Source organism: Myotis lucifugus, unplaced genomic scaffold, assembly GCF_000147115.1.
Source record: "Myotis lucifugus unplaced genomic scaffold, Myoluc2.0 scaffold_131, whole genome shotgun sequence".
In the NCBI taxonomy this organism is placed as follows: domain Eukaryota; kingdom Metazoa; phylum Chordata; class Mammalia; order Chiroptera; family Vespertilionidae; genus Myotis; species Myotis lucifugus.
Genome location: NW_005871179.1, coordinates 2,373,693 through 2,386,105, shown reverse-complemented (window position 1 = coordinate 2,386,105; position 12,413 = coordinate 2,373,693). Strand labels below are relative to the sequence as shown.

Genomic DNA, 12,413 nt, shown 5'->3' with positions numbered 1-12,413 from the left:
GGTTCAGGATGTGGGTTGGGGTCATTAGCAGCAGATGATCACTGAAGCCCGAGAGCACACATGCTATTGTGATTTCCCTTCCGGACACTGTCCCGGAACCCCCCGTGGCCTGATCGCACTGGGTGGTCACACACACCAACCTTTCCCAGGAAGGATCCTGCCGGGGACTGACCTAAGCTGGGTGCAACAGTGTACATGTGGGCCCTGATAGGGACAAACGTGCCGCACCAATTCCGTTTTATGGCCTTGTCTGCTGCGGGAACACGTAGCGAGGGCACCAGGTCATCCTCGGTGCAGCCGGGACATAAATCAGCCAGCGGCCTGCTTCCTGAGGCCCCGCCAAGGAGGACGGGGCCTGCCCAGCCCTAACTGGGATCAATTACAGGCCATTCCCCTGCCGGCCCGAGTTTCCTTCCACAGACTCATGCAGGCCTGGCCCCAGGGGACCCTGCAGAGAAGCAGCTCTTAGGTTGTGTCTGTGACAAGATGCAGAGCTCTGACCTGGACAGGGCGAAGGAGAGATTGCTATTTGAAGAAGGTAATGCTGATGATAATGAAGCAACAACATCTTCCTTTACTGGATGCACTGGGCCAGGCACTGTGATGAGCGCTTATACACATTCTTTCATTTTAATCTCACAATAACTTTCTGAGGTAGGGCCTATTGCCGACCTCATTTTACAGATTAGGAAAACAAGGCTCAGGAGATGGAGTGATTTGCTCAAGGCCACCTACTGAGGAAGCGTTGGAGCCCTGAATTCAAACCCAATTCTGCCTGCCCCAAAAGATGAGTTCTAAAGAATGGCAAAGAGACAGCCTGTTCTTTAGAGTCAAATAGGCTTGGATTCAAATTTTGGCTCCGCTGTGTCCTCACTATGTGATCTGAAGCTTTGGTTTTCTCATCTATAAAATGGGGAAAACAGAATACACCTTGTGACAAATTAGGAATAATATATAGAGAGTATAGTATATAAGGCTCACCGAGTGGTAGTGTTATTATCATCGCCTTTGCCTCTGACCTTTGCTCACCACATTCTAGCAGATGGAGTGTGTGCACAGGCTCATTGGGGCAGCACATTTTGAGGCCTGAAAGTGATCTGATACAGTTGAAATGAAGTGAGAGGCAAAATAACTGATAATTGAGGTTCAAAAAGTAGACAGAGGCGGGATCATGCAGGGTTGCCTTGGAAACCATTATAAAGACTTAGGGCTTTATTCTGAGATCAATTAGAAGCTATCTATAATAATAAAAGCCTAATATGCTAATTAGACCGAACAGTCGAATTACTTTCTGGACATCATTCCGGACATCCTTCCGGATGAAGCCACAGTGGCGGGGGTCAAGGCAGAGGCAGTTAGGGGTGATCAGGCAGGCAGGCGAGCAGTTAGGAGCCAGTGGTCCCAGATTGCAAGAGGGATGTCCGACTGCCTGCAGGATTGGGCCTAAACCAGAAGTTAGACATCCCGAGGGGTCCTGGATTGCGAGTGGGTGCAGGCCAGGCTGAGGGATCCTCTGGTGCATGAATTTTGTGCACCAGGCCTCTAGTTGAATAATAATAAACAGGTAGAGGAATGATATACTTGATTTCTGCTTCTCAGAGAGATGCTTTAGGCTGCCCATCTTGTTTTTCCCCTAGTGCCCCAGGGTATACAATGGGGCCTAGGACATAGGTGTTCAAAAAATATTTGTGGAATAGGTTTGCCAAAAGTTACTGTTTTATCCAGGCCTGCCTGATTATGGGAAACACCTCTTGCTAGCCCAGGGAAAGAGGATGCATTTTAGGGATAATTGGAGATGCTGTCTATGGAAAGCCAAGAACAGAGACTAGAACTAGGAGATAATTCTAGATCAGTAATGGCAAACCTATGACACGCGTGTCAGAGGTGACACACGAACTCATTTTTTTGGTTGACTTTTTTTGTTAAATAGCATTTAAATATATAAAATAAATATCAAAAATATAAATCTTTTTTATACTATGGTTGCAAATATCAAAAAATTTCTATATGTGACACGGCACCAGAGTTAAGTTAGGGTTTTTCAAAATGCTGACACACCAAGCTCAAAAGGTTCGCCATCACTGTTCTAGATCCAGATGGCCTCATGTCTCCATCAGCTGCAATGCACAGGTGCAATCTGCCTGCATCTCACGTATCCACTTCTTTCCTACCTGCTAGTCTCTCTCATTCTTAGTTTTGGTTTCCCAAACATGTTGGTTTCCAACATGGCCCATTGTAGTCTCACTGGCTCTTTCTACATTGTGAAATTTCCATCTTAGGTCCTTTTGATAATGGCTAATTACTTGTTTCTTAGTTCAAAATATAAGAGAGAGACTGATCGGCCTAAGCTTATCTTTTTTACAGGATGAATCTGAATAAAATGCATGAATACCTGAGTAAAATCAGGATCCTGTGCAATAAAAAGAAAGGAGGAGAGTTGTTGGGTAGGCAATCAATAATGACCACTGCATTACACAAATACTTGTTTAATCACAAGTTATGATATGTGCTTTGAAGGAGAAGTACAGGGGTTAAGAGAGTGTAACAGGAGGGTCAGGATTGAGCGTAGGGTAAATTTTAAAAGGCCTATGAATTACCTGTGCTTGAGTCAATGCTATAGTACTTAGAGTACAGGTTAAACTGCCACAATGAAAAGTTCCAAAATACAAAAGCTTATATGAGCTATGTTGACTTTTTCCACATGGAAAGCCCACGTGTGAGGAGTCCATGCCTAGCAGGGTCAGCTCTGTTCCAAGGAGCTCTGGAGGGTGTTAAAGGAAGAAAGAGGGAAAGGAGCTCACGGAGGACAAGTCAAAGGCCCTGCTTCGGGTGCAGAGTGCATGGGTGCAGAGATGCAGGACTTGGGCAAAGAGATGCAGGACAGAAGTGGGGCTAGGTAGTTCAATGCAGCAGGGAAATCCAGTAAGAGGAGGACAAAAGGTGCCTGTTGGATTTGGCATTTTAAGAGTTCCTGTGGTCCCAGAAGGGCAGGAGTCAAATTCTGGGTTGAGGATTACAAATGAGGATAGGGAGCCAGACTGTAAGACGACACTTTTGAGTGACTTGGAGGAGAAGGGAATGAAAGAGGAAGAAATAGCCAAATCTAGAACAAAAGAGTTGGCTATGTTTCAGTTGGTAGGACTTTGAGGATATTTACAGAAAGGAGGACTATTTTAGTAGAGGAGAGTTTGAGGATGTAGGAAAGAGGAATTAGTACCCAGTACTAGGGAGGGACAGCTCTCAGGGGAGATGGGTGTGGGGACCAAGAGCAAAGATGCTCTTGAGATGAACCTTGAACAGAAAGGGAAACACCACTTGTGAGGTGAGAGAAAGGCCGTAAGGATGAATGGTGAAGTGGTTATATTTGTGGGCGTGGGATGGAGTGAGGAGTCAAGCAGTTCCTGTCCGATGGCTCAGTAAACCTGGGGAAAAGGGTTCCTGGCACGAAGAGGGATGGGAAAATCAGAAAAGAAGGAGTCTCTGCACCCACGTTTAGATTAAGCCAGGTTCTGGGTCACATGGCTCGTTCCAGTACAGCCACCCTGGCTTTTCTTCTCACAGGCCAGGCACACTCTCTCCTCGGGGCCTTTACGCTTGTTCTTCCTTCTGCCTTGAGTGCTCTTCTCCAGAGCTGCAGGTTCTCTCTCATGTTCTCCAGGCTTCTGCTCACATGTCACCTCATTGGAAAGGTCTTCCGGGGCCACCCTACTTAAAATTGCAACTCCATCCCCACTCCTTGTTCTTTGCAATCTCATTCATTACTTTATTTTCTCCATAGAACTCATTATCATAAGACATATTACATATTTACTTACAGTTGTCTTTTCTCTCCCATTAAAATTAAGTTCCACAGCTCAGAGATTTTATGTTTTGTTTACTGCTCATTCCCTACCACTTGCAAGCATGTCAAACTTGTGGTTGGCGTGTGGCCCGTCGGCCACGAGTTTGACATGCTTGAACAATGCCTGCGCATAGTAGGCTATCATTTGTTGGGTGAATCAATGAAAACTTCCATTGTTTTTGTGCTTTGTAGCTCTGGTAATATAGCTTGTATTATTTCACCTCGGTGCTTACTTTAACTTAATGATTTAGTCTTAAATTCTATTTTGTTTTCTTCTTTTCTTCCTCGTCCTTCTTTTTCCTCTTCTTCTTAACAATGCTATGGTCTTTTTTTTTTTTGCATTGTTGGAAAAACTGCAAAGTGTTTTGTTTTGTTTTAGGTTCAAAGTCATATTATCTTCTAAGAAAAGAGGATGGGAGAGCAGACTCTCTAAATGGCCTAGGACAATTGTTTGTGTCAGGCAGAAAGTTCCTAAAGTGGTGACCCATCTGCAAAGCCATTAGTTTTGTAGCACATTAACGCATGATTAATAAAAAGACAGACACACACATATCTACAAAACAAACAACCTCCCAACACACACACACACACACACACACACACACACACACACACACACACACAAAGAGAAGAATCGACAAAGTGGATAAGTGTCATGCTATGTACTGCAATGTCCCCTGATGTTGAGAAGCTGGAGGGGAGTGGGTTGGGGTGGGATAGCAGGGCACAAAGTTAGGAGTTTGTTTGGTCTCATGTAGGGAGTGGCTATGGGGTCAAGCCTCAGACTGACCAGTGGCAGAGCCACATGCAAGTCCCAGCTTGGAGGGCAGAGCCCTCCCAGCACAATTAAGCTTGACCTTATAGTCCTCCCTTGTTCCTAGGTAGTTAAGACATATGGGCTGTGGGAGGTGCAGCAAGTGCTGCCAAAACAAAGCAGAGAATGGCAACAATAGGAAAGAAGCAGATTTGAAATTTGCAAGAACACTGTAAACATCTTGCCCTTGTTTTGCTTTGTGTGATCTGACTATAAATAAAGTTTCGGCTTACAGCTGTGTCACTGTTTCCTCATCCAGGAACAGTGAGCCTACCTGGCCCCAACTGTATTCTCTTGTCTGTCTTCTTTCATCCTTCACCGCCCCTCCTCAGGTTCACCCCTGGCTGTGCTGGACATGGTTCGGTCTCAGTTAAGTTTCAATTGCCGGTTTGGCCTCCACATGAAGACAACAAATAGGCAGTTGGATATAAGTCTGGAGCTTAGGGGAGAAGTCAGTGGTGGTGATATTGATTTGTAAAGTCATTGGCAGACGGATGGTATGTAAAAGCCATGCGACCAATGAGATCACCCAGGGGGGTAATGCAGAGGAGAGACGGGAGCCCGGGGTTCCCTGGGAACATGGCTTTGTTAGACAGAGTTGAATGAGAGGGAGTCTGGGGAGGGGAGACCTTGCCGAGGTCCACACCAGGGATCCAGTAGGGCAGACAGAGGTGACAAGTGACAACCACAAATAGGAAGAACATGTAAGAATTCTCAGAGATCCTTGGGTAAAGGAAACCTGGTAAGAGGATTTCCTGAAGTCTTGGAGATTGAGGGTTCAGATATGGCTGCATATGCATTAAAGGGAAGTGTGGTCTGCCAGCAGGAGAAACAAGGCACATCCGGGTCACTCCTCTTTTCATGGGTTTGTTTCCCCCACCTCCCACGAGCCTCCCAAGGGCAGGGACTCTGCCTCCTTGGCCTTGGTACCCTGTGCAGCTCAGAATAACTGTGCATGAGCGAGGGAATAGAGCGAATATCTAATAGGCCTTGTACACATTGTTAAAAAAAAAAAAAAGAGTCTAGATAATACAATCTGCAGGCCAAAAGGAAAGGGAACTCTGAGAAACCAGGACCAAATGGCTCCTAACAGCCCAACCTGCAAGCCCTTTCAGGGGATATAACAGCTGCTATGCTGAGCAAGAGAACATTTTGCTTCTCTCCCTGATCTGTGGAGAAAGCCATTCGTCCCCAAGCAGAGCATCCCAGCAAGGTCACGACATAGACGGGAACCATATGGAAAGGGATTTCTGAGAAGCCCCAAAGGAGGGAAGATGCTGGCTTCTCCTTCCCTCTGAGCTCCCTCAGTGGCTCCCTGGTGGAGGTGGAGAAAGAGCATCAAAGCCAGCAGGGAACGAGGGACTTCCAGCAGATGTGGTGGGTGGTAGGAGTGGGTGGAAGAGGGTACACGTGACTAGAGCAGGGAGGAATGGATCTTCTGCACCCCTCCTCCCCCCAAAGCTGGCCTGGTGTTCCCTTGGGATGGGGTGGCCATCGTCAGCCATGAGAACGTAGAAGCAGAGATGGCGGTTCGGCGGGGAAAGCTGAAGCAGAGGTGGGAGGCAGGAGCGACTGGCAGGTCTCTGACGGCTCCACTCCTCAGTCCTTCCCCAGGCCCAGCTGACTGAGGGTTCCAGGAGATTCCTCCCAACAGATTGTACCTGGGGGAGTCTGAGTTGATTTCTGTTCCTCATCACAGACACAGCCTCAACAAAGACAATGGAGAAGCCGGGGCCACTGCTGGGGCCACCTCTTTCACTTCCCCAGAACGGCTGCTGCTGCTGCTGCAGGACAACCAGGAGCTGCTCCCAGAGAGCTCTGCCCGGCCGCCCGGGCTGGATTCCCATTTGTTCTGTGCATCAGGGAAAACATGTCCACATCCTGTGGCCCTTGTTCAGACTCCTCTCTGTCCTTGTGATGTTTGCCCTAACACATCACAAGGGCATCCGTTACTCAGGCTGCCTGCGAATTACACCTGAAACACAGAGGCAATAACAAGGAAGAAACAGTCAAACCCCAACTGTCTCCTGGAAACCCAAATGGGGAAGTAACAGCTGGGGCATTTCACCTTCTACAGAGGAAGAAACGAACGACCTCGGGGACACACTCGCTGAACCTCCGTGGGCCACAGTTCTCCATTTGGGGAATGTGTGTGTGGTGAGGGGGGATTGTCACTCACTCTAGGTTGTTAGAGTGAAAAGAGAGCATATGACTGGCACATAGTAGGTTCTCAATTGAGAATAAAGTTATTTTATTATTAAAAAGGATTCTGGGAAATAAAACATTTCCGGGCTTACATTGTTTAAAGTGCTTCTCAGGATGCCTAGTATATACGAAGCTGTAAGAAATGGGAGTTAGCGCTAACTGGTTTGGCTCAGTGAATAGAGCGTCGGCCTTCAGACTGAAGGGTTCCGGGTTCATTTCTGGTCAAGGGCATGTACCTTGGTTGCGGGCACATCCCCAGTAGGGGGTGTGCAGGAGGCAGCTGATCGATGTTTCTCTCTCATCGATGTTTCTAACTCTCTATCCCTCTCCCTTCCTCTCTGTGAAAAATCAATAAAAAAACATATTTAAAAAAAAGATATGGAAGTTACATGAAAAATGTTTAAAGCTGGGATAACAACGGACGTTAACTTAGGCAACCAAAGCCATTGCTTTTGTTGTTGGTAGAACTGTGGGTCACATGTTTCTGCTTTTTATTGAGAATTTCTAGTGTCGTTACCTGAATACCATTACGCGATGAAATCACCGATACCTTGTTTGATTAAAGATTATTATTTGATGACCAGTTAAGAACTCACAGACAAGGTGATCACGGGGTTTGGGGAGGGAAGAAGGTGGTGGAGACAGAAAGAACCTCAATGAAAGTGCTTTTCTTGTGAGCTTATTATTGTTTAAAATCATGATCAGATATTGAATAGTTTATGCATTGAGATCATCAAAGAGCACCTTGCTTTTTCTCTTTCGGCTCTCCCCTGGGGTCCTGGCTCCATCCGGTAGTGCATGTCAAGGTCGAGGCCACGGACAGCATTCTTCCTAGCCCCAGTCTGGAAGGACAGGAATGGGGCCCTAGACTCCTCTTGGGTAAATCTTGGGCTTTTTGGAACATTCCATGTGGAGCATTACAAGATGTCCATGAAGGCATCACATTGATGTACTATTTTGCTGTAAAACATCTGCTTTTTAAAAATCCTGATTTGCACTCAAGACCTCCTTTCCAAAGTAAGGAGAGGAAGTAGTAAAGGGGCTGCTGAGAGAACCGTCATTCTGACGCTTACATGTAATTCACAGCAATCCTATGAAGTAGGAATCGGTATGCTGATCTTACAGATGAGGAAGCTGAAGCCGAGAGAGGTGCAGTGCTCGGCTCAGGCCCATGGCAGGGTGAGATCCTGCGCTTTGGGCCCCAAATCTTGTACTCAGAAATGCTCGCTTCCTCACAACAGAGAAGCGAGACCCTGGCCCTTCCTCTCACGAGAGCACTTCTGCCTTCCCTGACTCTTGGATCCTCTGCTCTAAGTGTCTCTTAATCTGGCCCCGCCCTCCCAGCAGTTCTCCAGTTTGGAAGCATGCGGCCCTCAGACCCTGCTTCCAGACCCTCCTGGTACAGGGCGCGGTGCACCCTGCCGGTGCTGTGAGTACGGGGTATGTGTGTGTGAAGGGGAGAAGGGGTCTGGGTTCCTCTCTGGGAAAGGGAGGGGAGCAGTCAGGTTCTGATTCTGCTTGTCTGTCGAGCAGACGTGGCGCTGAGATGGGCGGACGTTTGCTGCTGCCTGGTCTGCTCCTGTTCCCTCCTCTGATCTCGGGCTGGACCATTTCCAACTGCTCAGTGACCGAAGGCTCCAGGCTGCACCTGGTCTCCCATTTCTCCCTCTGCGGCTTGGACTCCAGACTGCCCCTCCTTGCGGTGTGCTCCGGGGTGACCAACGTGACAAAGGCCTTAGAGGCTGTGCCACAGGGTGTGGAGGGGCTCTGTCTCCGTGGTTCCCCTCCGGTTCTGCCCGCGGACGCCTTCTCCCGCTTCCCGGGCCTCAAGGCCCTGGGGCTGACCCTGTATCTCACACAGATCCTGCCCGGAGCCTTCCGGGGCCTGGGACAGCTGCAGCGGCTGTCTTTCATACAGCTCCCCGTGAAAGACCTCTTCCTACCCCCTGATGCCTTAGGCAACCTGAGCTCCCTCCAGTACTTAGCTTTCTCGGGCGTTTGCCTGGATGGGAACTCGGGGGTCCGGTTGCCTCCCAACCTACGGCGGCTGTCCGTCACTTTGAGTTGCCTTAAGGATATGGGGCAGCTGGCCGACATCTTCCCAGACCTGGTGCTTGGCTCCTCCTCCGGTGATGCCTGGACTCTGGAGACACTGGACTTGAGTTCAAACAGGTGGCTGAAGATGGCCAGTCCTGGGGGCCTCCGGGGCCTCAAGCTGGGGACTCTGAATCTGGACCACACGAAGATGAAGGCAGCTGCACTGATGGGGCTGGGGCTGCGGAGGCTGGATGCCCTGTCTGTGACATACACGGACACGGCCGAGCTGCCCGCCGGGACAGTTGCCCACTTCGAGCTGCAAGAGCTGAATCTGGGACAGGGGCAGATGCGGATAGAGCACATAGCTCTGGAGGCCCTGGCTTCCTGCGAGAGCCTGAAGAGCTTGAGTCTTAAGGGAAGCGGCCTAATGGACCTGCCACCAGGTTTCCTGGCTGCCCTGCCCAGGCTTCGGAGACTGAACCTGTCAGGCAACAAGCTACGCAGCGCCGTGCTGTGCCCGAATGAGACAGGAGCTGTGTCAGGACTGCGGGCCCTGGACCTGTCCAGCAATGAGCTGCGTAGCCTGGCCCCTGACACCTTCTCGTGTCTGTCCCACCTGCGGGAGCTGCTACTTCAGACGAACCAGCTGGTTTGGCTGGAGGGCCAGGTATTCCAGGGCTTAAGGAGGCTGGAGATGCTGGACTTGAGTAACAATCCACTGGAGGCCCTGGGCAAGGGCTGGTTGGCTCCTCTGCCTGCACTCACCACCCTCAACCTGCTGAAGACCCACATTGTGCTGAGCCCAGCCTGGGACTTCTGGGGCCTGGAGAGTCTGCACGACCTGAGACTGCCGCTCCGCTCTGGCCCTTCTGGGACAGCGCTGTCCCTGCCCACGAGGCTGACCAGCTTGGAGCTTCACGCGGTGCCAGGCGGGGAGCTTTGGGAGCTGGCTTCTCCTGTCTTTCCAGCCTTACAGAACTTGACTCTAAATGGTTGGGGGCTGCAGCTGGGGACCCAGAAGGTCCCCAAGATCTTCCCTGCCCTTCGCCAACTCTCCCTGTTTGGCAGTAGCTTGGAGGGCCTCTGTTCCCCCGACACCCCCAGCGTCTTCCTCTGGCAGCTCCCCAGGCTCCAGTATCTGAGGGTACAGGGGGACGGGCACGGCCCCAGGCCCTGCTGCATCACCGGGCTGCCCAGTCTACAGGAGCTGACGCTGCAGAGACTGCTGTCCCGAGCGCAGCCCCGCCGCGTGCAGCTGGAGGAGCTGGTGGGGGAACTGCCCAGGCTCCAGGTACTGCATGTGGCCCGAACGGGGCTGGAGACACTGTCTGCGGTTGCTTTCCAGGGCCTGGGAAGTCTCCAGGTCTTGGTGCTAGACTGGGAGGCAGGCCTCGTGCTGGATGGCAGTCTCCAGGAGCACAGTCCCCAGATGCCACAGTACGTGTATGTTCTGCGTTCGTCCTTGGCCTGCCAGTGTGCCAATGCCTGGGTGGAGCCCTGGCTTGAGGGGTCCCCCAGAACATATGTGCACATAGCGTCAGCCCAGCTGTGCCAGCCAGAAGCCGGGGTCCACCCCAAGCAACGCCTCTTCCCCTTTCTCTGGAGTCACTGCCCCAGGACTCTAGAGTTGGGACTCTTTTTGGGCAGCTCTGCCCTGCTGCTTCTGCTGCTCTCCTGGCCCCTCCTGCAAGAAGCCAGGAACTCCTGGCTCCTCTATCTGCAGGCCTTATTCAGGGCTTGGCTTCAGGATCTGAGGGGTCCGAAGGGTGAGGGCAAGAGGTTCCTCTATGACGTCTTTGTGTCCCACTGTAGGCAAGACCAGGCCTGGGTGGTGCAGGAGCTGCTGCCTGCCTTGGAGGGCCGCCGGGGGCTGCGCCTCTGCCTCCCTGAGCGGGATTTCGAGCCAGGCAAGGACGTGGCTGATAACGTGGTGGAGAGCATGGCCAACAGCCAGGTCACGCTCTGCGTGCTGAGCGGCCAGGCTCTGCATACCCCACGCTGCCGCCTGGAGCTCCGCCTGGCCACCTCCCTCCTGCTGGCCGCCCCCCGCCCGCCGCTGCTGCTGCTGGTCTTCCTGGAGCGCGTCTCCCGCCACCAGCTCCCCCGCTACCACAGACTGGCCCGGCTGCTCCGCAGAGGAGACTACTGCGTGTGGCCCAAGGAAGAGGAGGGCAAGGACGACTTCTGGGCGTGGTTGGGGAGCAGGCTGGAGCAGGCCAGGCTGGGCTAGAGTGAGTGCATGTAGGTCGGAGGGTGGGATAGGAAGGAAAGCCATCCTGGCAGGGAGAGCGTGGGTATGTGTCCGTGAGCGAGACTGAACGGAGCTTCTGGGAGGTGGGTGCTGTGTATAGGGAGGATCGACGGAGGGCGATGGGAACATAGGGCTTTGGGAAGGCTCTGGAGGAACAGCAGGTGGCCATGAGGTATGTGATGTGACCTCAAGAGGTCCAGATCCTCAGTAAACGTACTAAATGCATGAAATGAATGGCTTAATTGGTCTTTTTGTTTTCTGATGGAAACTCACATGAGAAAGAGGGTGCAGGGGGTGGGGTCAAGGAAACTGTGGCCTGGAGGAAATAAAGGGGGGATTCAGGGAGAGTATGGGAAGGAAAGGAAGGCTCAGAGGACTCCTAAGCTCTGGAATGGGGTCCAGGCCGAGTTCAACCAGCTCTTCAAGGGGCAGAGCGGCCCCTTCCGCCATCTGGGTTATAGGGGGACTGGCAGCCGAGGACCAGAAAGCTGGGATGCTGCCCAGGAGGCAGCAGGCTGATTGTCTGTTCCCTCAATGCGGACATGAAGGCATGGTCATATCTATCACCTTGTTTGACCCTCATAGCAGCACTGGGAGGGGAGCCCACCTCCTTGGCACTGGTGCTTCATCCATGCTAATCTGCTTGCAGCTCCCAGGACACCATGATCTCCTGCCTCTGGGCCTTTGCATGTGCTATTCCTTCCTCCCAATTTATTTCTTCTGGGGAACTGCTACACATCCTTTAAGACTCAATTCAGCCATCGCTTTCTCCAAAAGCCATTCCTGACCTCCCAGCCTCTGGGTTCCCACAACCCGCTTCCTGCACTTCCCTTCCTCAAAGTGCTGACCACACTGTAGCAGCCCTCACAGGTCAGGGAGCCCCCAGAGCAGTGGTCTCCAAGGGGGGGGGTGGTGGTGCACAAGATGAGCCACTGGGGCTTAGGAAGGAACTTTTAAAACTTCTATTGGTATTTTTTTCATATATCACTTTATTCTGAAGCTAGTCTGCCTACTTTTTAGTCTTATGGCTTTGTTATGCTACTTAACCTCTGCACCTCAGTTTCCTCTTCTGTAGTATGGGATAGTATTACACCTTCCCTCAAAGGGCTTTCCAAGGATTAAATGCGCTAATATGTGTAAAGCACAGAAAGCAGGACCTAATAATGTATTGTAAATGTTCAATAAAAGTTAGCTTGTCATGCAATTATATATGTACTACATGCATATAATTTATAAGTAAGTGCACATATTTTGGGCCCTAGCTG

The 12,413-nt window shown here is 51.0% G+C and overlaps 2 protein-coding genes across 2 annotated transcripts in view; both read left to right on the top strand.

Annotated features, from left to right (window-relative positions):
- LOC102439025 (cytoskeleton-associated protein 2-like) overlaps positions 1 to 8,293 on the top strand; it is a 26,813-nt gene extending 18,520 nt beyond the window's left edge. Inside the window, 4 exon segments of the mRNA XM_023758473.1 lie at positions 421 to 538; positions 6,117 to 6,210; positions 6,355 to 6,504; positions 8,266 to 8,293. Coding sequence (XP_023614241.1) covers positions 421 to 538; positions 6,117 to 6,210; positions 6,355 to 6,504; positions 8,266 to 8,293 — 390 coding nt within the window.
- Positions 8,294 to 8,406: 113 nt separating this feature from the next.
- Positions 8,407 to 11,127, top strand: LOC102438734 (toll-like receptor 12). The gene has a single exon (XM_006094266.3). It carries the CDS (start codon positions 8,407 to 8,409, stop codon positions 11,125 to 11,127), a length of 2,721 nt encoding a protein of 906 aa, XP_006094328.1.
- The last annotated feature ends 1,286 nt before the right edge of the window (positions 11,128 to 12,413 follow it).

Coding starts and splice junctions, on each gene's coding strand:
- LOC102438734 (XM_006094266.3), top strand. CDS start 8,407: ATGGGCGGACGTTTGCTGCTGCCTGGTCTGCTCCTGTTCCCTCCTCTG.